Raw genomic sequence first — 27,055 nt, forward strand, 5'->3', positions numbered from 1 at the left:
ATAATCCATAGTTATGTTCAAATATCCTCTGTTTTGTTCGTGCGTTCAAGACACTATCCGAATGGTAAAGAAGGGTGACGCGCACGACGCATTTCGTGACAAAAAAATTATAAATATTCCATTACCGTACTTCGAAGCATGTCAACCGCTGTTTAAAATCAATTTTTATGCCATTTTTCTCGTAAAAAAGCGATAATATTCCGACCGGGAATCTGTGTTTAGGTTCAAAGACGATAGAAAATAAAAACATGGGGTCGACTCGTGCACGCGCCTCAGCCCATTGTCCTCTGATAGAGCACTTGCCAAAAGCGCTAATGTGTTTCAGCCTGGGGCTGGAATTACATCATTCAGCTTTTTCCCGGGTTCTGAGAGCCTATGGGAGCCGTAGGAAGTGTCACATTACAGCAAAGATCCTCAGTCTTCAATAAACAGAGTCAAGAAGCTCAAGGAATGGTCAGAGAGGGCACTTCCTGTAAGGAATCTTCTCAGGTTTTTGCCTGCCATATGAGTTCTGTTATACTCACAGACACCATTCAAACAGTTTTATAAACTTTAGGGTGTTTTCTATCCAAAGCCAATAATTATATGCATATTCTAGTTTCAGGGCAGTAGTAATAACCAGATTAAATCGGGTACGTTTTTTATCCGGCCGTGTAAATACTGCCCCCTACCCCCAACAGGTTAATACATTTTATACAACCATTTAGATGTAAGTCCCATAGCTGAGGCTATTATATAAATATTATTATGGTAATATTGTCTCTATGAGTTTCATAAAATTGTACCAAGTGGACCAGCTCGTAGCTGGATTCTTCACCGATCTTTTATACATTCTCCAGAACATAAACGTCGTTCGGTTCCCCCGTCCTGTGAGGTGGAAGAATTCCTTTGTCTCTCTATGAAACCCCTCTCTCTCCATACTGTGGCCATGAGGCAGGACATTCTCCTTCGGAATTTATGGCTGCCTTCACACAGCCTTGTGTCAGAAGTATAGAGGTCGGGGGATGGTGCATAGAAAAGGCCTGGTGCAGAGGGAGGGGGGTTTAACTGTGCTCGCTGTACCCAAAGAGGGCAACGTCATGACACTACTGTATGATTAGCTTTCTAACTGACTCCTAATGGTAATATCGACTGTATGATTACCTTTCTAACTGACTCGTAATGGTAATATCTACTGTATGATTACCTTTCTAACTGACTCCTAATGGTAATATCTACTGTATGATTCTAACTTCAGTGACTAGTAGTTGAGTAGTTACTATGATGTGGATCTCCACCAGGTACTTCTCTGATCCCTGTCTGTTGTCCACTACGGTTGATATCCTTTTTTAAGTATCCAATCACCTTCAATCAGGAAGTGAAACATGACAGGATATTCTAAACAGAGTGATATAACATGATAGCAGCTTGACAACAAGTAGTGACGAGTACAGTACCTACAGTGTATTGGTGTGTGTGTGTGTCTTAGAGAGAGAGAATGAAGTTGTGTGCAGCGTAGGGTGCTGTATGTGTGCTCTTCCTCCCACCATCTCCTCTGTAGTCATGGTGTTGTTAAACCACTTTCTCACAAATCCAGTAACGATTGAGTAAACATGACAGGTCATTCCATGCCTTTACAGGACGCCATGTTTCTGTGTTCAGCTCAACACAATCCTCGTCCCATTTTGCTGGGTTGTGACCACCATTATCAGGCTGCTGTGAGTGCCAGTAACTACAGGGTAAACAAGACAGAGAAAATAAAATAATAAAAATGTTATTTTGTCACATGAGCGAAATACAACAGGTGTAGACTTTACCATGAAATGCTTAGGTACGGGTCCTTCCCAAACAATGCAGAGTTAAACAGTAAGAAATAAATTAATAAAACATTTGCTAAACATTTTTTTTTAAATATTAACACAACATAGAAAGTGACCAGGCAATTAGGATAGATAATAAACAGAGTAGCACAGCGAGTGTGAAGAATGTGAAAGAATGTGAAAGTGTGTGTGTGTGTGTGTGTGTGTGGATGTGTTAAATACTATTTCTAGGGGGTTTAGGGTTAAGGTTAGAATTAGTATAGGGTTATGAGTTAGGGTTAGTTTTATGGTTATGGTTAGGGTTAGGTTTAGAGTAAGAGTACGGGTTAGGGAAAATACGATTTTGAATGGGACTGATTTGTGGCGTCAATATCAGTGTGTGTGTGTGTGTGTGTGTTTTGTGTGTACATGTATATGTGTATTTGAGTATCAGTGTAGTATGTGTGAGTGTGTGGGTAGAGTCTAGTGAGTTTACATAGTGCAAGAGAGTCAGTGTAAAAAAAAAAAAAAGGGGTCAATGTAAATACAGATACGTTTTTTCAGATTTATTAAAAGGATCATTGCCTTTTTTGGAACAAGAACCAACACTTTATTTGTATTTTATTAATGACATTTAACCTCTTGGGGCTAGGTGGGACGCTAGCGTGCCACCCGTGGTGCACTCCATCAACAGCAGGTGCATTTCAAGAGCGGCAAATTTGAATCCAAATAAATGTCAAAATTCAAATTTTTCAAAAATACAACTATGTTACACCATTTGAAAGATAAACATCTCCTTAATCTAACCACGTTTTACGATTTCAAAAAGGTTTTACGGCGAAAGCATAAATTTAGAGTATGTTAGGACAGTACATTTACAAGAGTTGTGTGTAATGTTTTGTCAAGTCAAAGACAGGGTCACCAAAACCATAAAACCAGCTAAAATGATGCACTAACCTTTTACAATCTCCATCAGATGACACTCCTAGGACATTATGTTAGACAATGCATGCATTTTTAGTTCTATCAAGTTCATATTTATATACAAAAACAGCGTTTTACTATGGCATTGATGTTGAGGAAATCGTTTCCCTCCAATAACCGGCAGTCAAGTCAGCGTCAGAAATTAAATAATTAAAATTAGAAAACATTGGTAAAATATTATATTGTCATTTAAAGAATTATAGATTTACATCTCTTGAACGCAATCAACTTGCCAGATTTAAAAATAACCTTACTGGGAAATCACACTTTGCAATAATCTGAGCACTGCGCCCAGAAAAATACGCGTTGCGATACAGACTAGACGTCATGTTGGGGAGATCTAAAATCGAAAATACTATGTAAATAATCCATTACCTTTGATTCTCTTCATCAGATGTCACTTCCAGGTATCACAGGTCCATAACGAATGTAGTTTTGTTCAAAAAAGCTCATCATTTATGTCCAAAAATCTCCGTCTCGTTAGCACATGATGTAAGCCAGCCGGACTTCTCGTCATGAACGAGGGGAAAAAATATATTTCCGTTCGTTCAAACATGTCAAACGTTGTATAGCATAAATCATTAGGGCCTTTTTTAACCAGAACATGAATAATATTCAAGGTGGACGAATGCATACTCTTTTATAACGTATTGGAACGAGGGTACCCAACATGAACTAGCGCGCCAGGTGTCTAATGGGACATCACCGTTCCATGGCTCTTGTTCGGTCAGATCTCCCTCCAGAAGACTCAAAACACTTTGTAAAGGCTGGTGACATCTAGTGGAAGCAATAGGAAGTGCCAAAATATTCCTAAACCCCTGTGTTTTTCAATGGGATAGGTTTAAAGTCAATACAACACATCAGGTATCCACTTCCTGTCAGAAAATGTCTCAGGGTTTTGCCTGCCAAATGAGTTCTGTTATACTCACAGACACCATTCAAACAGTTTTGGAAACTTTAGAGTGTTTTCTATCCATATATAATAAGTATATGCATATTCTAGTTACTGGGTAGGATTAGTAACCAGATTAAATCGGGTACATTTTTTTTATCCAGACGTGCAAATGCTGCCCCCTAGACCCAACAGGTTAAGATATATCTTTAGTGCTTGTGGAATGAGATCTGTGAACATGATTTGAAGCAATATGTAATTTGCTAAAGGTCTCTATCACACCTGGATGGTCAAGTCCCACCTTGTAGTCATTGAATTATGCTAACTGCTAACTGCTTGCTTGCTAACCCGGTCTGCTAACTGCTAGATTGTTTAGCCCCGGTCTGCTAACTGCTAGCTTGTTTAGCCACGGCCTACTAACTGCTAGCTTGTTAGCACCTGCCTGCTAACTGACTGAATCGCCGTGTCCCAAGCCAGCCCAACCACTCACTGGACCCATATGTTCACTTGACTACGCATGCCTCTCTCTAATATCAATATGCCTTGTCAATAACTGTCCTGGTTAGTGATTACTGTCTTATTTCACTGTAGAGCCTCTAGCCCTGCTCAATATGACTTAACCAACCATGCTGTTCCACCTCCTACATATGCAATGACATCAACTGGTTTAAACGTCTCTAGAGACTATATCTCTCTCATCATTACTCAATGCCTAGGTTTACCTCCAATGTACTCACATCCTACCTTAGTCTGTACACTATGCCTTGAATCTATGCTTTCGTGCCCAGAAACCTGCTCATTTTACTCTCTGTTCTGAACGTGCTAGATGGCCAGTTCGTATAGCCTTTAGCCGTACCCTTATCCTACTTCTCCTCTGTTCCTCTGGTGATGTAGAGGTTAATCCAGGTCCTGCAGTGCCTAGCTCCCCTCCCACTCCCCAGGTGCTCTCATTTGTTGACTTCTGTAACCGTAGATGCCTTGGTTTCATGCATGTTAACATTAGAAGCCTACTCCCTAAGTTTGTTTTATTCACTGCTTTAACACATTCTGCCAACCCGGATGTCTTAACCGTGTCTGAATCCTGGCTTAGGAAAACCACCAAAAACCCTGAAATCTCCATCCCTAACTATAACATCTTCTGCCAAGATAGAACTGCCAAAGGGGGCGGTGTTGCAGTCGACTGCAAAGATAGCCTGCAGAGTTCTGTATTACTATCCAAGTCTGTACCCAAACAATTCGAACTTCTAAAAATTAACCTTTCCAGAAACAAGTCTCTCACTGTTGCCGCTTGCTATAGACCACCCTCTGCCCCCAGCTGTGCCCTTGACACTATATGTGAATTGATTGCCCCCCCATCTATCTTCTGAGCTCGTGCTATCTGGTGACCTGAACTGGGACATGCTTAGAACCTGTTGGGGCTAGGGGGCAGTATTTGCATGGCCGGATAAAAAACGTACCCGATTTAAACTGGTTACTACTCTTATCCAGAAACGAGAATATGCATATAATTAGTAGATTTGTATAGAAAACACTCTAAAGTTTCTAAAACTGTATGAATGGTGTCTGTGAGTATAACAGAACTCATATGGCAGGCCAAAACCTAAGATTCCATACAGGAACTGCCCTGTCTGACAATTTGTTCTCCTTCTGTTGCATCTCTATCGAAAATACAGCATCTCTGCTGTAACGTGACATTTTCAAAGGCTTCCATTGGCTCCCAGAAGGCGTCAGAAAGTGTAATGGGGTGTCTGCAGTCTCTGGGCGAAAAAAAGCAGCTCTGTTTGTGAGTGGTCAGCCTGGGAACAGTGAGACTGAGAAGCACGTTCATGAGAATTCTCAATTTTTTTCTTTCAGCATTTGAATTAATACAACGTCGCCAGGTTGGAATATTATCGCTATTTTATGAGAAAAATAGCATAAAAATTGATTTTAAACAGCGTTTGACATGCTTCGAAGTACGGTAATGGAATATTTTGAATTTATTTGTCACGAAATGCGCTTGCGCGTCACCCTTCAGATACTGACTTGAACGCACGAACAAAACGGAGGTATTTGAATATAACTATGGATTATTTGGAACCAAAACAACATTTGTTGTTGAAGTAGAAGTCCTGGGAGTGCATTCTGACGAAGAACAGCAAAGGTAATCCAATTTTTCTTATAGTAAATCTGAGTTTGGTGAGGGCCAAACTTGGTGGGTGTTAAATTAGCTAGCCGTGATGGCCGGACTATTGACTCAGAATATTGCAAAATGTGCTTTCGCCGAAAAGCTATTTTTAAAATCTGACACCGCGATTGCATAAAGGAGTTCTGTATCTATAATTCTTAAAATAATTGTTATGTATTTTGTGAACGTTTATCGTGAGTAATTTAGTAAATTCACCGGAAGTTTGCGGGGGGTATGCTAGTTCTGAACATCACATGCTAATGTAAAAAGCTGGTTTTTGATATAAATATGAACTTGATTGAACAAAACATGCATGTATTGTATAACATAATGTCCTAGGAGTGTCATCTGATGAAGATCATCAAAGGTTAGTGCTGCATTTAGCTGTGGTTTTGGTTTTTGTGACATATATGCTTGCTTTGAAAATGGCTGTGTGATTATTTTTGGCAGGGTACTCTCCTGACATAATCTAATGTTTTGCTTTCGCTGTAAAGTCTTTTTGAAATCGGACAATGTGGTTAGATTAAACCTGTTAGGGACAGACGTTCCGCTAGCGGAACACCTCACCAATATCCAATGGTATAGAGTGGCGCAAATTACAAATACCTCAAAAATGCAAAAACTTCAATTTCTCAAACATATAACTATTTTACACCATTTTAAAGACAAGACTCTCCTTTATCTAACGCAAACGTCCCACCTCGCCCAGACAGGTTAACACCCCGGCCATTCTACAATCTAAGCTTGATGCCCTCAATCTCTCACAAATTATCAATGAATCCACCTGGTACAACCCCAAATCCGTAAACACGGGCACCCTCATAGATATCATCCTAACCAACTTGGCCTCTCAATACACCTCTGCTGTTTTCAATCAAGATCTCAGCGATCACTGCCTCATTGCCTGCATCCGTAATGGGTCTGCGACCAAACGACCACCCCTCATGACTGTCAAACACTCCCTAAAACACTTCTGTGAGCAGGCCTTTCTAATCGACCTGGCTCGCGTATCCTGGAATGACATTGACATCATCCCGTCAGTAGAGGAAGCCTGGTTATTCTTTAAAAGTGCCTTCCTCACCATCTTAAAAAGGCATGCCTCATAAAAAAAATAGAACTAGGAATAGATATAGTCCTTGGTTCACTCCAGACCTGTCTGCTCTTGACCGGCACAAAAACATCCTGTGGCGTTCTGCATTAGCATCGAATAGCCCCCGTGATATGCAACTTTTCAGGGAAGTTAGGAACAAAAATACACAGGCAGTTAGGAAAGCTAAGGCTAGCTTTTTCAAACAGAAATTTGCATCCTGCAGTACAAACTCAAAAAAGTTCTAAGACACTGTCACGTCCTGACCAGTAAAAGGGGTTGTTTGTTATTGTAGTTTGGTCAGGGCGTGGCAGGGGGTGTTTGTTTAGTGTGTTTCGTTTTTTTTGGGGCAATGTTCTATGTTAGTCTATTTCTATGTCTGTGTCTATTTATTCTATTTCTATGTTTAGTTTATTGGGTTGACCTTCAATTGGAGGCAGCTGTTCCTCGTTGCCTCTAATTGAAGGTCCTATTTAATAGGGGTGTTTTTTCATTGGGATTTGTGGGTAGTTGTTCCATGTATAGTCAGAGCACCTTACAGGACTGTTTTTCGTCGTTGTTTTGTTTCAGTGTTTTTGTATCCTCTTAATAAATAACAAGATGAGCATACACATACCCGCTGCGTTTTGGTCTACTTGGTACGATGAACGTGACAGACACTGTAAAGTCCATGGAGAATAAGAGCACCTCCTCCCAGCTGCCCACTGCCCTAAGGCTAGGAAACACTGTTACCACCGATAAATCCACTATAATTGAGAATTTCAATAAGCATTTCTCTACGGCTGGCCATGCTTTCCACCTGGCTACCCCTACCCAGGTCAACTGCCCAGCACCCTCCGCAGCAACCCACCCAAGCCCCCACCATTTCTCCTTCACCCAAATCCAGATAGCTGATGTTTTGAAAGAGCTGCAAAAGCTGGACCCCTACAAATCAGCCGGGCTAGACAATCTGGACCCTCTCTAAAATTATCTGCCAAAATTGTTGCAACCCCTATTACTAGCCTGTTCAAACTCTCTTTCGTATCGTCTGAGATTCCCAAAGTTTGGAAAGCTGCCGCGGTCATCCCCCTCTTCAAAGGGGGTGACACTAGACCCAAACTGCTACAGACCTATATCTATCCTACCCTGTCTTTCCAAGGTCTTCGAAAGCCAAGTTAACAAACAGATTACCGACCATTTCGAATCCCACTGTACCTTCTCCGCTATGCAATCTGGTTTCAGAGCCAGTCATGGGTGCACCTCAGCCACGCTCAAGATCCTAAACGACATCATAACCGCCATCGATATGAGACATTGCTGTGCAGCCGTATTCATCGACCTGGCCAAGGCTTTCGACTCTGTCAATCACCACATTCTTATTGGCAGACTCGACAGCCTTGGTTTCTCGAATGATTGCCTCGCCTGGTTTACCAACTACTACTCTGATAGAGTTCAGTGTGTCAAATCGGAGGGCCTGTTGTCCGGACCTCTGGCAGTCTCTATGGGGGTGCCACAGGGTTCAATTCTCAGGCCGACTCTCTTCTCTGTATACATCAATGATGTCGCTCTTGCTGCTGGTGATTCTCTGATCCACCTCTACGCAGACGACCCTATTCTGTATAATTCTGGCCCCTCTTTAGACACTGTGTTAACTAACCTCCAGACGAGCTTCAATGCCATACAACTCTCCTTCCGTGGCCTCCAACTGCTCTTAAACGCAAGTAAAACTAAATGCATGCTATTCAATCGATCACTGCCCGCACCTGCCCGCCCGCCCAGCATCACTACTCTGGACGGCTCTGACTTAGAATACGTGGACAACTACAAATATCTAGGTGTCTGGTTAGACTGTAAACTCTCCTTCCAGACTCACATTAAGCATGTCCAATCCAAAATTAAATCTAGAATTGGCTTCCTATATCGCAACAAAGCATCCTTCACTCACGCTGCGAAACATACCCTCGTAAAACTGACCATCCTACCGATCCTCGACTTCGACGATGTCATCTATAAAATAGCCTCCAACACTCTACTCAACAAACTGGATGCAGTCTATCACAGTGCCATCCGTTTTGTCACCAAAGCCCCATACACCACCCACCACTGCGACCTGTACGCTCTCGTTGGTTTGCCCTCACTTCATACTCGTCGCCAAACCCACTGGCGTCACCATAGCAGCACCCACTCGTAGCACACGCTCCAGCAGGTATATCTCACTGGTCATCCCCAAAGCCAATTCCTCATTTGGTCGCCTTTCCTTCCAGTTCTCTGCTGCCAATGACTGGAATGAACTGCAAAAATCACTGAAGCTGGAGACTCATATCTCCCTCACTAGCTTTAAGCACCAGCTGTCAGAGCAGCTCACAGATCACTGCACCTGTACATAGCCCATCTGTAAGCAGCCCATCTATCTACCTCATCCCCATACTGTATTTATTTATTTATTTATCTTGCTCCTTTGCACCCCAGTATATCTATTTGCACATTCATCTTCTGCACATCTACCATTCCAGTGTTTAATTGTATTGTATTTACTTCGCCACCATGGCCTATTTATTGCCTTAACTCCCTTATCTTACCTCATTTGCACTCACTGTATATAGACTTTTCTTTTCATTTTTTCTACTGTATTATTGACTGTATGTTTGTTTATTCCATGTGTAACTCTGTGTTGTTGTATGTGTCGAATTGCTATGCTTTATCTTGGCCAGGTCGCAGTTGCAAATGAGAACTTGTTCTCAACTAGCCTACCTGGTTAAATAAAGGTAAAAAATAATAATTATGAACAACACTGATAATCAGTCCTACTCCTTACAATGTGGTTATTGTTATTATAGAGCAGTAGTCTCTTACCTTGGGGTGGTCAGTGGTGTGCCGTCCACCCATTTCCAGGTCCCCTGAGTAACAGAGTCAGTCAGACCAATCCAGGCTCTCTTATTGAGGCCAAAGAGAAACTGCTGTTGGTGAGAAAGATACTGATGTTGTAAACTACTATAAACTACATGTGTTAAATACTTGAAGATATATTACTGACCAAGAGATGTTTGATCATAACCCCCCCCCCCCCCCCCCCCCCGCCATATCTCTCTCACCTGTTCCATATCACTGTTTACGATCACCAGGTTTGCTCCTCTCTCCAGACAGTCCTCTCTGCTCTCCGTCCAGGGTTTTTTCACTGTAGACAGGAAGTACCAACTGGATTCAAACTTCTGCCAGCCTTCAGGACATTTTTGTTCTACAAGACAAAAACATACATTTCCATCTTATTATTCTGCACCTATTGTTGTAGAATACGAACACAAGTTTACTGCATATAAGATATGTGATGTTATGATCATTTATTAGGTAAACTCACTCAGATTAGAGAACTTTGACATGAGATCATCTATTTTCTTCTGTAGCTGGTCTCTCTCTTTAGTCAGGGTGTTGTAACTGGTCTGTAGCTGGTCTCTCTCTTTAGTCAGGGTGTTGTAACTGGTCTGTAGCGGGTCTTTCTCCGCAGTCTCATTGCCTCTGTTATCTGGAAAGGATTGACACATATAGCTCCTGGTTAATTCACTCACAAAATAGAAATTCAAGAAATCTAAATGCATATTCCCATGATAATGATTGAGATGATTGGCATGCAGTGTGGAATTTTCACCAGTAAAACGTGATCAATTATCATTCAAGATTGACATTGATGTTTACAGTCTATTTTGAAATGAGGTATGCCTAGCATGGTGTAGGAAGGTGTTAAAAATATAACATGTTCTTGAGACAATGTGGATATCGTCAGACGTTGTAATCTGAGGATGCATTTTATGTATATTCTGTGAAGATATTCAAAAGGTGCCATCTGTCGGTACAAACTTTGATTGAGAAATTATGACGTCATAAATAAATATCACTACAACACTGGTTACAAAAGACATGATTGACGTCGCGAAAAGAGGTTAGACTATCAACTGATCATTGATGTTGATGATTGATGTAAATCTGCTAGTTAGCTAGATCAATAATTCTTTCACTGATCGGGATTTAATCTTCAATGCTCTCAAATAATAACTTCATAATATAGCCTGACCTTCACGGTCCCTCTTTATATTACCTTCAGCTTATAAAGGCTTTATAAAGCCTTCCTAATGCTTTCATAAGCACTACATAATGTGTTATATAGCATCTATAAGTGTATGTCATGCTTTATAAAGGGTTCATAAACGTGTCATGACTATGTGACAATATCACCCATGTCAAATGTGACATAACCCACTATGTTGAATATGATATAAATATATAAAGGGTGACATGCTGTGCTGAAGTATGAAACACGCTCTAAAGTTAAGTTATTTTAGATTACACCTAATCTCGTTCCCAGACACTTCCGCCCAAATGCTCGGAAGGTCTTCTAGATCAACGCATTAAACTTGGCCTTCATTAGTTAGGTTAAGTTTAAAAGTACATTTTAAAACCAGTTAGGGACAGACGTTCCGCTAGTGGAACGCCTCACCAATATCCAATAGTATAGCGTGGCGCGAAATACAAACACCTCAAAAATGCTATAACTTCAATTTCTCAAACATATGACTATTTTACCCCATTTTAAAGATAAGACTCTCGTTAATCTAACCACACTGTCCGATTTCAAAAAGGCTTTACAGCGAAAGGAAAACATTAGATTATGTCAGGAGAGTACCCTCCCAAAAATAATCACACAGCCATTTTCAAAGCAAGCATATATGTCACAAAAACCAAAACCACAGCTAAATGCAGCACTAACCTTTGATGATCTTCATCAGATGACACTCCTAGGACATTATGTTATACAATACATGCATGTTTTGTTCAATCAAGTTCATATTTATATCAAAAACCAGCTTTTTACATTAGCATGTGATGCTCAGAACTAGCATACCCACCGCAAACTTCCGGTGAATTTACTAAATTACTCACGATTAACGTTCACAAAATACATAACAATTATTTAAAGAATTATAGATACAGAACTCCTTCATGCAATCGCGGTGTCAGATTCATGCAATCGCGGTGTCAGATTTTAAAATAGCTTTCGGTGAAAGCACATTTTGCAATATTCTGAGTACATAGCCCGGCCATCACGGCTAGCTATTTTGACACCCACCATGTTTGGCCCTCACCAAACTCAGATTTACTATAAGAAAAATTGGATTACCTTTGCTGTTCTTCGTCAGAATGCACTCCCAGGACTTCTACTTCAACAACAAATGTTGTTTTGGTTCGAAATAATCCATAGTTATATTGAAAAAGCTCCTTTTTTTCATGCGTTCAGGTAACTATCCGAAGGGTGACGGGCCGGCGCGTTTCGTGACAAGAAATGTGAAAATATTCCATTACTGTCACAGAATATGTCGTACTCGTCGCTGAAAATGTCATACTGGATAGAAAAGGACCAAGGCGCAGCGGGATTGTGGATACTCACAACATGGACAGTCTTACAGGCTATGCAAACGCAGTGCAATAACAATTCCCCACAACCCCAAAGACAAACACACACACCTATATAGGACTTCCAATCAAAGGCAACTATACACACCTGCCTTCAATTGGAAGTCCCAATCACCAATACAACGTTAAACAAACACAAACCACCTGCCACATCCTGACCAAGACTAAGCAATACGCCCTCTGCTGGTCAGGACGTGACAGTACCCCCCCCCCCCCCCTCAAGGTGCAGACTCCGGGATGCACCTAAAAAAGAAAAACACAAGAAAATCCCCAATACCCCAACAAAACCAACAAACAATAACCCCTAAACAAAAAGGGAGGGAAGGGAGGGTGGCTGCCGTCAACGAAGGCACTGTGCTACACCCCCCCTCCCCAACCCACCTATATCTGGAGGTGGCTCCAGGTTCTGGCCGTTCCAGGCAGTCGGGCCACTCTGGCAGATCGGGGCAGTCGGGCCACTCTGGCAGCTCGGGGCAGTCGGGCCACTCTGGCAGCTCGGGGCAGTCGGGCCACTCTGGCAGCTCGGGGCAGTCGGGCCACTCTGGCAGCTCGGGGCAGTCGGGCCACTCTGGCAGCTCCGGGCAGTCTTGCCAGTCTGGCAGCTCCGGGCAGTCTTGCCAGTCTGGCAGCTCCGGGCAGTCGGGCCACTCTGGCAGCTCCGGGCAGTCGGGCCACTCTGGCAGATCGGGGCAGTCAGGCCACTCTGGCAGCTCGGGGCAGTCGGGCCACTCTGGCAGCTCGGGGCAGTCGGGCCACTCTGGCAGCTCGGGGCAGTCGGGCCACTCTGGCAGCTCGGGGCAGTCGGGCCACTCTGGCATCTCCTGGCAGTCGGGCCACTCTGGCATCTGCTGGCAGTCGGGCCACTCTGGCGGCTTCTGACTAGCGGGCGGCTCTGGCGGCTCCTGACTAGCGGGCGGCTCTGGTGACTCCTGACTGGCGGGCGGCTCTGGTGACTCCTGACTGGCGGGCAGCTCTGGTGACGTACGACTGGCGGGCAGCTCTGGCGACTTACGACTGGCGGGCAGCTCTGGTGACTGTTGACTGGCGGGCAGTTCTAGTGACTGACTGGCGGGCAGCTCTGGTGACTCTTGACTGGCGGGCAGCTCTGTTGACTGGCGGGCAGCTCTGGCGACTGTTGACTGGCGGGCAGCTCTGGTGACTGACTGGCGGGCAGCTCTGGTGACTGTTGACTGGCGGGCAGCTCTGGTGACTGTTGACTGGCGGGCAGCTCTGGTAACTGTTGACTGGCACTCCCGTCTTGCCCCGTCAAACAGCCCTTGTGCCGCCCATCTAAAAAAAATCTTGGGGGTGCCTCTCGGTCTCCCTTACCCGTCGTGTTCCCCAGTCCTCGCCAGACTTCTTCCGCTGCTTGGTCCTGGTTTGGTGGTGGGGAATTCTGTCACAGCATATGTCGTACTCGTCGCTGAAAATGTCATACTGGATAGAAAAGGACCAAGGCGCAGCGGGATTGTGGATACTCATTTTCTTTTAATGGTAAAAGGCAAAGCATCCACCGGAAAACAAAACAATAAATGATACTCACAACATGGACAGCCTTACAGGCTATGCAAACGCAGTGCGAGAACAATTCCCCACAACCCCAAAGACAAACACACACACCTATATAGGACTTCCAATCAAAGGCAACTATACACACCTGCCTTCAATTGGAAGTCCCAATCACCAACACAACATTAAACAAACACAAACCACCTGCCACATCCTGACCAAGACTAAGCAATACGCCCTCTGCTGGTCAGGACGTGACAATTACCGTACTTCGAAGCATTGTCAAACGCTGTTTAAAATACATTTTTATGCAATCTTTCGCGTAAAATAGTGATAATATTCCAACCGGGAGACGTTGTATTCGTTCAAACACTGAAAGTATAACATAGAGTCGTCTCGTGCACGCGCGCACCAGTGTCATTGTTCTCAGAAGGACCACTCACAAAAACCCCCTGCTGTTTTTTGCCCAGAGACTGGAGAGCTCTCATTCCACTTTCTGGCGCCTTCCTAGAGCCAATGGAAGCCTTAGAAAATGTCACGTTACAGCAGAGATGCTGTATTTTTGATAAAGATGCCCTAGTAGGATAACAAATTGTCAGACAAGGCACTTCCTGTATAGAATCTTCTCAGGTTTTGGCCTGCCATATGAGTTCTGTTATACTCACAGACACCATTCAAACAGTTTTAGAAACGTTAGAGTGTTTTCTATCCAAATCTACTAATTATATGCATATTCTAGTTTCTGGGAACAGATTAAATCGGGTACGTTTTTTATCCGGCCGTGAAAATACTGCCCCCTATCCCTAATTAAGGAGAGAAATTAGGGCTTAGCCATAATTATGACTTTGTGGCTGTGTTAACTAGTGATGACCAGGGGGAATGTTTTTGATAGCAAAGGATGGCAAAATAATGGCAAATATTTTTCTCAGTAAGGTCACTTACATAGAATTCTATGGTCACTCCCACTAAGGCCAACTTTGAATGGTTGATATCCCAGGCTTATACTGTGCATTCGGAAAGTATTCAGACACTTATGCCAGCAGCATACCACCCTGCATCCCACTGCTGGCTTGCTTCTGAAGCTAAGCAGGGTTGGTCCTGGTCAGTCCCTGGATGTGAGATCAGATGCTGCTGGAAGTGGTGTTGGAGGGCCAGTAGCAGTCACTCTTTCCTCTGGTCTAAAAAACATCACAATGCCCCAGGGCAGTGCCCCAGGGCTGACCTGTGTAGGGGGCTGTCTTTTGGATGGGATGTTAAACGGGTGGCCTGACTCTCTGAGGTCATTAAAGATCCCATGGCACTAATCGTAAGAGTAGGGGCGTTAACCCTGGTGTCCTGGCTAAATTCCCAAGCTGTCACTTATACCATCATGGTCACCTAATCATCCCCAGCGTACAATTGGCTCATTCATCCCTCTCCTCTCCCCTGTAACTATTCCCCAGGTTGTTGCTGTAAATGAGAATGTGTTCTCAGCCAACTTACCTGGGAAAATAATGGTAAAAAAATTTAATAAATAAGAAACTTTGATTTTCTTACAGCCTTATTCTACACGGTATTAGATTGTTTTCTCCCCTCGTCAATCTACACACAATACCCCATAATGAAAAAGCAAAAACAGTTTTGTAGACATTTTTGCAACTTTATTAAAAATAATAAAACAGAAATATCAGATTTACATAAGTATTCAGACCCTTTACTCAGTACTTTGTTGAAGCACCTTTGGCAGCGATTACAGCCTTGAGACTTATTGGATGTGATGCTACAAGCTTGACACACCTTTATTTGGGGAGTTTCTCCCATTTTTCTCTGTAGATCCTCTCAACCTCTGTCAGGTTTGATGGGGAGCATTGCTGCACAGCAATTTTCAGGTCTCTCCAGAGGTGTTCGATTGGATTCAAGTCCGGGCTTTGGCTGGGACACTGAAGGACATTCAGAGACTTGTCCCGAAGCCATTCCTGCGTTGTCTGTCTTGTGCCTTTTACTGAGGAGTGGCTTCTGTCTGGTCACTCCACCATAAAGGCGTGATTGGTGGAGTGCTGCAGAGATGGTTGTCCTTCTGGAAGGTCCTCCCATCTCCACAGAGGAACTCTGGAGCTCTGTCAGAGTGACCATCAGGTTCTTGGTCAGCTCCCTGACCAAGGCCCTTCTCCCACAATTGCTCAGTTTGGCCAGGCGGCCAGCTCTAGGAAGAGTCTTGGTGTTTCCAAACTCCTTCCATTTAGGAATGATGGAGGCCACTGTGGTCTTGGGGACCTTCAATGCTGCAGAAATTTCTTGGTACCCGTCCCCAGATCTGTGCCTCGACACAATCCTGTCTCGGAGCTCTGTGGACAATTCCTTTGACCTCATGGCTTGGTTTTTGCTCTGACATGCACCGTCAACTGTGGGACCTTATATAGACAGGTGTATGCCTTTCCAAATCATGTCCAATCAATTGAATTTACCACAGTTGGACTCCAATCAAGGTGTAGAAACATCTCAAGGATGATCAATGGAAACAGAATGCACCTGAGCTCAATTTCGAGTCGCACAGCAAAGTGTCTGAATACTTACGTAAATAAAAACTTTTTTTTTTTTTTATACATTTGGAACAAAATTCTATAAACCTGTTTTCACTTTGTCATTATGCGGTATTGTGTGTAGATTGATTCAATATTTTTTTCTCCTCATCAATTTTGGGCTGTAACGTAACAAAATGTGGAAAAAGTGAAGATGTCTGAATACTTCCCAAATGCACTGTAGACATGGTTTGTGAACTCAAGTAGAGCTGATGCAGTTTATTTGTTTTTGTTGTCACATTTTTGGCAGTGCTTGACTTTGACTGAAATAGGTTCCGGTACACAGTCCCAAATGACACCCTATTCCCTATATAGTACACTGTCAAAAGTACTGTGATAATAGGGTGTCATTTGGGCCTCACTCACAGAAAGCCAGCCTCAGGGAGATGTTGAGAGTGACTTGCAGAACACACAGCACTCCTAAACACACAGCAGCCAGCCTATAGAGTCTTAGTCTTCCATCTGCAGAGAAACACAGACACACACAGACACACAGACAGACAGCCACACACACACACACACCATCCTACATTAAAATTACAAACAGAACAAACATCATCCTACATCACTACTGACTATTATTAGAATTCTGGCCACCCCCCGCCCCCCCCCCCCCCCGAAGGGGGCGCAACCATTTCCTCAAGAGTGCTGTAATCTCAATTCTGATAAACAGGAAGCTACTTTATGAAGAAATTACCAAAATTACACAATATAGCCAACGCGTGACTTAGAGGCTATCTGCGTTTGCTGCTTACATTTTTGGTACTTTAAAATGTAAGATATTTACCCATTCATTCTTCATGAATGTAACTTATAAATGCCTCATGAGCTTAGTTTAACCTTCTAACCCCATCAGGACCCAAAATATAAGCTTGTTCTTCCACGGAACTGTTAACAAACACTGTGTAGCCTCAGATGGGTAAAACTATCATTTTGATCTCATGGATGGACAGTCCTTGCATACATACTGTAGCTCTGTCTATGAATTACATACAGTACCAGTAATACATAGCTCTGTCTATGAATTTGAGAGTGGTTACATTTCTGCAGCGTACATTTTTTTCAGAGTGGTTATGTTTCTCTGTCTGGAAAAAACAGGCAGGTCATGAGGAGCATAGCCCCTCAGCTGTTTACCAAAAACAGTGGTAGGATATCCACTGTGTTGTTGTTTATTAAAATATTATTTTCAGTTGATCTTATTAAATAGTTCCACATAGTTCCAATAACTGAAGTGAAAAAATAAATGTAATGCATGCATTTTAGTGTATGTGACCCCAGCAGGTTGTAAACCCCAGGCTCTGTACCAACTGAACCACACAGAAGACAGAACAATAAAAAATGAACAAGTATTTTTCTATGATGTGCTATTAGTGTGTGTGCACGTGCCAGCATACGTGTGTGCGTTCTGTTTGTGCGTTCACACCTGTCTGCATCTGGGTGTGTGTGTGCGTGAGAGAGAGAAAGATAATTCTTTGTACCTGAGAGATGGGTCTCAGTCTTCACGCTCCTCGTTGCTCTGTTCTGGTTTTCTTCATTAACTTTGTTTAATTCAATCACCTGTTTGTTGATGTAGTCGGCCATCTTAACAAACCGTAACGAATATCAATTATTACCCCATTCAAATAATGAATCAACAAATTCAGATTGTCTGACCATTAATTGTAATATATATGATTTTAACTTTTACTTATATTATTACCTTACTTATGATTACCTTTCTAACTGACTCCTAATGGTAATATCTACTGTGTGATTCTAACTTCAATGACAAGTAGTTGAGTAGTTGCTCTGATGTGGGTCTCCATTGGTGTCTCTGATGTCTGTCTGTGGTGCACTGCAATTGAAAGAATGTTTTAAGTATCCAATCACTTTCAAGCAAGACGTCATATTTTGCAATAACTATATGTGACATTGTTCATAAGGAAGTGAAATTATGGCTCACACTCCATAACTCACATTCAATCAGGAAGCTGGTAGACTTCAGAGATTGTTCCTTTATTTATTAATCTGTGCCTTTGTTCTTATTATTATAATAGTTATTTATGATAATAATTGAAGATGAGAAAATTTATAAAATGAATAAACTTAGCAGAAGCATTGGAAGTAACATTACATGTTGCTAATTAAAAGAGGTAGAGGGAGAGAGAGAGATGGGTGTACAGCCTACAAGAAATGCTACACAATGAACTGTACATCTTAAGATTGACAATAGGTATTGAGTGATATATACCTAATTTTATGTGTGTGCGTGCATTATTCAGTTTGTGTGTGTGTGTGTGTGTGTGTGTGTGTGTGTGTGTGTGTGTGTGTGTGTGTGTGTGTGTGTGTGTGTGTGTGTGTGTGTGTGTGTGTGTGTGTATGTGTGTGTGTGTGTGTGTGTGTGTGTGTGTGTGTGTGTGTGTGTGTGCGTGTGTGTGTGTGTGTGTGTGTGTGTGTGTGTGTGTGTGTGTGTGTGTGCATGTGCCTTTCTCTCCAACGTCTCGTTCATAGAGCCATTCTACCAAAATATATCATCAGTCTTCAGATTCAGTAAAGAGTTCCTTCAACAGCAGTACCTACAAAGAGCCTTTTTCACAGATCCAGTACTGTGGATATCAACACTGATTGTCCCACCATTCTCTGTAGCCTGATGACCAGTAAGGTACCACCACACAGTTCTCCACTCCACCACCATAAGGGCCTCCACTCCTCCAATAGCTGCAGTAGAAACAACAGTTAGACTGATCACTCTCTCAGACCCTAGAGTATGAACAACACAGAGTTAGACTGAACACTCTCTCAGAACCTAGAGGATGAAGAACACAGAGTTAGACTGATCACTCTCTCAGAACCTAGAGTATGAACAACACAGAGAATCAGTCCTACTTCTTCCACTGTGGTCAGTGTTATTAGAGCAGTAGTCTCTTATCTTTGGGGTGGTCAGTGTTGTTATAGAGCAGTAGTTTCTTACCTTGGGGTGGTCAGTGTTGTTAGAGAAGTACTCTCTTACCTTGGGGTGGTCAGTGTTATTATAGAGCATTGGTCTTTTACCTTGGGGTGGTCAGTGTTATTGTAGAGCAGTAGTCTCTTACCTTGGGGTGGTCAGTGTTATTATAGAGCAGTAGTCTCTTACCTTGGGGTGGTCAGTGTTATTATAGAGCAGTAGTCTCTTACCTTGGGGTGGTCAGTGTTATTGTAGAGCAGTAGTCTCTTACCTTGGGGTGGTCAGTGTTGTTAGAGCAGTACTCTCTTACCTTGGGGTGGTCAGTGTTATTAGAGCAATAGTCTCTTACCTTGGGGTTGTCAGTGTTGTTATGGAGCAGTAGTCTCTTACCTTGGGGTGGTCAGTGTTATTATAGAGCATTGGTCTCTTACCTTGGGGTGGTCAGTGTTATTGTAGAGCAGTAGTCTCTTACATTGGGGTGGTCAGTGTTAATTGAGCATTGGTCTCTTACCTTGGGGTGGTCAGTGTTATTGTGGAGCAATAGTCTCTTACCTTGGGGTGGTCAGTGTTATTATAGAGCAGTAGTCTCTTACCTTGGGGTGGTCAGTGTTATTATAAAGCAGTAGTCTCTTACCTTGGGGTAGTCAGTGTTATTGTAGAGCAGTAGTCTCTTACATTGGGGTGGTCAGTGTTAATTGAGCATTGGTCTCTTACCTTGGGGTGGTCAGTGTTATTGTGGAGCAGTAGTCTCTTACATTCGGGTGGTCAGTGTTATTAGATCAGTAGTCTCTTACCTTGGGGTGGTCAGTGTTATTATAGAGCAGTAGTCTCTTACCTTGGGGTGATCAGTGTTATTATAGAGCAGTAGTCTCTTACCTTGGGGTGGTCAGTGTTATTATAGAGCAGTAGTCTCTTACCTTGGGGTGGTCAGTGTTATTGTAGAGCAGTAGTCTCTTACCTTGGGGTGGTCAGTGTTGTTAGAGCAGTACTCTCTTACCTTGGGGTGGTCAGTGTTATTAGAGCAGTAGTCTCTTACCTTGGGGTTGTCAGTGTTGTTATGGAGCAGTAGTCTCTTACCTTGGGGTGGTCAGTGTTATTATAGAGTATTGGTCTCTTACCTTGGGGTGGTCAGTGTTATTGTAGAGCAGTAGTCTCTTACATTGGGGTGGTCAGTGTTAATTGAGCATTGGTCTCTTACCTTGGGGTGGTCAGTGTTATTGTGGAGCAATAGTCTCTTACCTTGGGGTGGTCAGTGTTATTATAGAGCAGTAGTCTCTTACCTTGGGGTGGTCAGTGTTATTATAAAGCAGTAGTCTCTTACCTTGGGGTGGTCAGTGTTATTGTAGAGCAGTAGTCTCTTACATTGGGGTGGTCAGTGTTAATTGAGCATTGGTCTCTTACCTTGGGGTGGTCAGTGTTATTGTGGAGCAGTAGTCTCTTACATTCGGGTGGTCAGTGTTATTAGATCAGTAGTCTCTTACCTTGGGGTGGTCAGTGTTATTATAGAGCAGTAGTCTCTTACCTTGGGGTGATCAGTGTTATTATAGAGCAGTAGTCTCTTACCTTGGGGTTGTCAGTGGGGTGCCATGCACCCATTTCCAGGTCCCCTCAGTAACAGAGTCAGTCAGACCTAATTTTATTTGTTACATGCACCGAATAATACAGTGAAATGCTTACCTACAAGCCCTTAACCAACGATGCTTTAAGAAGTTAAGAAATAAATGAAAAATAGAAAATAATAGTAACAAATAATGTATGCAGTAGCCCATGTATCTAATGTTGCCTGCCCAGAAATCATATGACGTGCAATACTCTTCTGGTCCAGACAGCATCACATACATGGTCTACACATACAGAGACATAGGGGTGCTGTTTTGCTCATTTGGATGCTTCAAATGAGATTGATACTTCTTTCTGTTGGTGCGCTTCTCGGTCAATTAATTAATATTTCAATATTTTATTTGGATGGGTAAGGAGGTGTGGTAGGGCGGGCCAGGCCGCCTTAGGCCCACCCATATCACCTGCCCTGATAAAAATCTGTCAGTTTAAGCTAAAGATATCAGTTTTTTGCATTGGATGCATCTCTAACCATGCATCTGCCAATGTCACACTTCCACATCTGTGGTGAAAGGTGGCAGAGCCAGAGAGGTGTTTGTCAGCCCATGAGACATCCCGAAAATCAGTCTTCTCACAAAAATATGAGACTCACGAATACGATGGTGTTCTACGTATTTTTTTCTTCTCTAAGACCCCCATAAGTGTCTTGGGACTCGTCTGAAGTCAGTACAGCCGATCTGCCAACTTCTGTCTGTAGCGTCCAAACAGTTTGGGCTACACACTAATATTACCCCTACATGGTAATCGAGTCTCTCACAGACACATACATGTTGGTTGTTTTGCTATAAGACGTCCACAAGCCTTAGGACTCATTTGAAGGTCCGGTACCAGTAAAATTAAATGTATGGAAGTATAATGGAGATAGTTTAGTGTCCCAAAATAATGGGATAAATACATGTAATTAAAAATATTACAATATATTATAATTCTTGATCTTTCTTATATCTCTCAGATATAGGAGACACACTTCCTTTTAGGACGCAAACTTCCTTTTAGATTCCTTTTAGTGATTCTGTTATTCCAGCCATCACTAACATTGAGTGGCTGCTGCCAACATACTGACTCAAATCTCTAGCCACTTAATAATTACAAATTGGATGTAATAAATGTATCACTAGTCACTTTAAACAATGCCACTTTATATAATGTTTACATACCCTACATTACTCGTTTCATATGTATATATTGTACTCTATACCATCCACTGCATCTTGCCTATGCCGTTCGGCCATCGCTCATCCACATATTTATATGTACATATTCATTCCTTTACACTTGTGTGTATGAGGTAGTTGTGTGAAATTTTTAGATTACTTGTTAGGTATTACTGCACGGTCGGAACTAGAAGCACAAGCAAATCTCTACGCTCGCATTAACATCTGTTAACCATGTGTATGTGACCAATAAAATTTGATTTGATTTGAGATTCCTTTCAGTGATTCTGTTATTCCATGTGTTTGTATGGGCTAATAGCAGTAAGGCCAAATTCAATGTTTCATCAAAAAATGTTGTTATATATTTTTGTTTATACTTCAAGGGGTATTAATTCTAAATCAAATAGCTAAATTATCCTTGGTATGACTTTCTTAGTAGACCAAGCTGTGATGAACTGATGTGTTGTGCTAAAGCAAAAACTAACATGTGTCCCCAGGACCAGGATCAGGAAACACTGGTCTAAGGCTACGACAGGAGCAGTGGATGAGTGTGTTGCCATGAGTACGATGGTTCAAGCCCAGGACGACACACAAATGGGTATGGAACTGAGCTGTCAGCTGGAAGGCTCCCGTGTACCATCTCCTGCCATTGTGCCCTTGAGCAAGGCACTTAACCCTCTACAACTGCTCTTCACCCAGGGGTGCTGTACTGCAGGGTGTTGGGAGAAGCAGAAGACACATCTCTGTTCTAACCAATGGACAATAAAGTATCTATTCTCTCCATGTTGTTGTCATAAAATCACTCTTTGCACATCTCTACACCCACACCACTGTTTCCTCTATTGCACCGCTGTAAAAGTATTCCTTGTATTGTACTACACTGCTATTACTGTATGGCTACTGTTTAATTATGCTATGTAACCTATCCTGTATCTTCAGAACAGATAATCTGAGTTCATTGCTATATCTACTTTGAGTATTATTGTCAATTATTTGATTATTGTGAAAGATTGTGATATTGTGAGATATTCATATATCACATTATAACATGTTTACTTTGCCAACAAATGAGAGCAACGAAATGAGAGCTAAAATGATACCTTTTGAACATGATGGGTTAAATGAAATACTAACTGAAATCTGGATACCGTCAGGCCTATAACATCTCACATGTACAGTGCATTCAGAAAGTATTCAGACCCCTTGAATGTTTCCACATTTTGTTACGTTACGGCCTTATTCTACAATGAATTAAATCATTTTTTCTCCCTCATCAATCTACACAAAATAGCCCATAATGATAAAGAAAAAACTGGTTTTCATGAATGTCATGGATATATTGGAATTGGTGGATATATGGAGGCCAAAATACCCTGAACTAGTGAGATATACATGAAGGAATATGGTGAAAACTCCCTCCAGCCATGCTTGCACCAATCCAACGCATTTAAATGCATGCCTGAACAGTGCACACTTCTGGAGAAGGTTAGAGAATCGGAATGCAGCCACTGTCCAAGTGCACACTACAAGTGCACACTTCAGGAGAATGAAGTGTAGAGAATGGGGACACAACCCTAGTGACTGACTTGACAACTTACCACACCCAAAGAGCTTCTTCTCCAGCGCCACCTTCTCATTGGTCAGAACACTGACCCTGTCACTAAACCTGTCCCTTTCTTTAGTCAGGGCAATGTAACACTCCTGTAACTGTTTTTTGTCAGTTTTCTCTTGGTCTCTGTCGTTTTGCAGCTGGTCGCTCTCCCTCTGTAACTGGTCTCTCTCAGCTCAGTAACTGGTTTCGGTTCGTCCGGCAATGGTATCTGTCTGTACACAGGTCAATGATACTACTACTGGTATATGAATGTACACAGGTCAATGATACCACTACAGGTATCTGGCTGGCTTCTGTCTTTCTCCAGACCAGTGGTGTTGTAACAGGCCTCTAAATGTTTTCTCTCTTCATTAGAGCGGGCTGAAAGAAAGAAAAGAGAAGTTCCTGTGATGTGTTCCAAATGACACTATATTCCTTATATGGTGAGCTGCTTTTGACCAAAGCCCTATATGCCCTGGTCAAAAGTAGTGCACTTTAAAGAGGATAGGGTGCTATTTGGGACACAGTGGTTGTGGTGTTTTCATAATTCTTTTGTGTGTCAACAATTTTGACAGACTGCTGGTCCCACAAGCTATGTGTCACGACATCGACGGAAGGTGGCGCCCCCCTCACCCGGGCGACGCTCGGCGGTCGTCGACGCCGGCCTACTAGTTGCCACCGATCCTCTGTTTCACTTTCTGTTGGTTAGGTCTAGGCACGCACCTGTTTTGTATTAGTTGTTTAGTGGGGGGGTATTTAGTCTTGCTATGTAGGCTTGTTGTTTGTGCGTGATTGTTTGATGTCAGGACGATTTTCGTCTGAGGAACAGGTGTTTCCCTCTGCCTGTGGTTTCGCAGAGTTTATTGTGGGCTGCATCCCTGCATTGTGTGTGGGCTGGTATTTTGGGCATTTTGTTTTATGCGCCCTGCCCTACTTAGTTTTTGGACTGAGTGAATACCAATTAAACGTGTGTTCACGGATTTGTGTCTCCTGCGCTTGACTTCACCCCTCCTGCTTCCTTGAGCCGCCTGACACTATGTAACATCTGTAAGTCTGATTTGTGATTACAGAACTATGGAGTGATAATAAAATACATATCTGTCCTATGGGCCCTGGTTAAAGTAATGCACTATACATGGAATAGATTCCCAAATGGAAAAGTTTCCCAAATGGCATGCTATCCCCTATGTAGTGCACTATGTTTGACCAGTGCAATAATGGAGTGTCATTTGGGACACAGACTCACTCACAGAAAGACAGTCTCAGGGAGAGGATGAGAGTGACTTGTAGAACACACAGCACTCCTAAACACACAGCAGCACACATCTTAGTCTTCCATCTGCAGAGGAACACACACGCTGACAGACAGACAGACAGACAGACAGACAGACAGACAGACAGACAGACAGACAGAGACAGACAGACAGACAGACAGACAGACAGCAGACACACACACACACACACACACACACACACACACACACACACACACACACACACACACACACACACACACACACACACACACACACACACACACACACACACACACACACACACACACAGTTACAGAAACACACACACCACCATCCTACGTCTAATGATTATGATTAGAATTTTGAAAGCCAAACATTTCCATTGCACCATTGGTTTACTTTCGATTGAGGGTTGGCAGCAACAGTTTGCTCAAGCTTGTGGTCATCTCAAATCTGATAAACAGGAAGCTACTGTATGAAGACATTACCAGAATTACACAATGTAGCCGAAGCATGATTTAAAGGGGCTATCTGCAATTGCTACATCACATTTTATTTTTTACTTTTAAAATAATAATATTTCCCCATTGATTCTTGTATGTAACTTATACTGTAAATGCCTCAAGCTTAGTTGAACTTTCTAACCCCATCAGAACACAAAATATAAGCTTGTTTTATCATGGAACTGTTAACAAACACTGTGTAGCCTCAGATTGTTGAAACTATCATTTTGAACTCGTGGATGATCAGTCCTTGCATGCATAGTTCTGTCTATGCATTTAAGAGTGGTTCCATTTTTCCAGCCCTGTGCTGTTTAAAAAGGTTATTTTCTATTATTCGTATTTAAATAGTTCAAAATAGTATCAATAACTGAAGTAAAACAATTGAATTGAATCATTTTAATGTACGTGACCCCAGAAGGTTTTGAACACCATGCTGTGCGTGCGTGCATTTGGTTTGTGCGCCCGTACCTGCCTGCATCTGAATGTGTGAGAGAGAGAAAGATAGATATTTCTTAGTTCTTACCTGAGCGACGGGTCTCAGTCTTCACGCTCCTCGTTGCTCTGTTCCGGTTTTCTTCAGCAATTGTTTAATTCAATCACCTGTTTGTTGATGTAATCGGTCATCTTAACTAACCATACCTAATATCAATGATTACCACAAACAATCAATTAATAAACTAATTCATTCTGACCTCTTATTGTAATATATATGATTTTATTTACTTTTACTTGTAGTATTAACTTACTGTATGATTACCTTTCTAACTGACTCCTAATGGTAATATCTACTGTATGATTACCTTTCTAACTGACTCCTAATGATAATATCTACTGTATGATTACCTTTCTAACTGACTCCTAATGGTAATATCTACTGTATGATTACCTTTCTAACTGACTCCTAATGATAATATCTACTGTATGATTACCTTTCTAACTGACTCCTAATGATAATATCTACTGTATGATTACCTTTCTAACTGACTCCTAATGGCAATATCTACTGTATGATTACCTTTCTAACTGACTCCTAATGGTAATATCTACTGTATGATTCTAACTTCAGTGACTAGTAGGTGAGTAGTTACTCTGATGTGCATCTCCACCAGGTTCCTCTCTGTTGTCTGTCTGTGGTCCACTACAGTTGATAGAATGTTTTAAGAATCCAATCACCTTCAAGCAGGAAGTTGTTAGACCTAACAGGATATTCTAAACACAGTGATATAACATGATAGCTGCTTCACAACAAGTAGTGTCGAGTGCAGCCTTTCATCCTATCACTTTGATAGGCCTGTTTGTGGCTTCCACAGCCTTCAAATGGAGTTCACATTATGGCTCGTACTCTCTCTATGCCATCGATAGGGGCCTTTTTCTTTTATCTATGCTGTGTGTGTGTGTGTGTGTGTGTGACATCAGTGTGAAAAGTTAGTCAGAGATGTGTGTGGGACATCTGTCTGCATCTTTATCAGAAAAGGGGAACTTCACACGTGTGTCTGTGTGTGTGTTTGCCTGCGTGCAGTGTGTATCCTCTCAGTACTGTTCTGCCTTCTGTCTGTGTCCAACTGCAAGTCACATTGTTTAAACAATCCAATCA

At 42.3% G+C, this 27,055-nt stretch overlaps 1 protein-coding gene across 6 annotated transcripts; it reads right to left on the reverse strand.

The window, feature by feature from the left end:
* Window positions 1-578: 578 nt before the first annotated feature.
* Window positions 579-18,257, reverse strand: LOC106596957 (CD209 antigen-like protein C). Of its 6 annotated transcripts, none has more exons than XM_045716403.2 (7): window positions 18,117-18,251; window positions 17,896-17,998; window positions 16,784-16,879; window positions 10,243-10,407; window positions 9,980-10,062; window positions 9,741-9,844; window positions 580-1,711 (listed from the first exon to the last, which is right to left on the reverse strand). In XM_045716403.2, the coding sequence occupies exons 2-7, from the start codon at window positions 17,996-17,998 to the stop codon at window positions 1,552-1,554; spliced, it is 711 nt and encodes a 236-aa protein (XP_045572359.1). In that variant the 5' UTR covers window positions 18,117-18,251; the 3' UTR covers window positions 580-1,551. The 6 variants fall into 6 exon arrangements, with proteins under 6 accessions (XP_045572362.1, XP_045572359.1, XP_045572361.1 ...); XM_045716402.2 differs by having other exon boundaries at window positions 585-1,711; window positions 9,980-10,122; window positions 18,132-18,257; XM_045716401.2 differs by having other exon boundaries at window positions 585-1,711; window positions 9,980-10,122.
* Window positions 18,258-27,055: the final 8,798 nt, after the last annotated feature.

This window comes from Salmo salar, chromosome 04 (assembly GCF_965601325.2).
Source record: "Salmo salar chromosome 04, fSalSal1, whole genome shotgun sequence".
Lineage (NCBI taxonomy): Eukaryota > Metazoa > Chordata > Actinopteri > Salmoniformes > Salmonidae > Salmo > Salmo salar.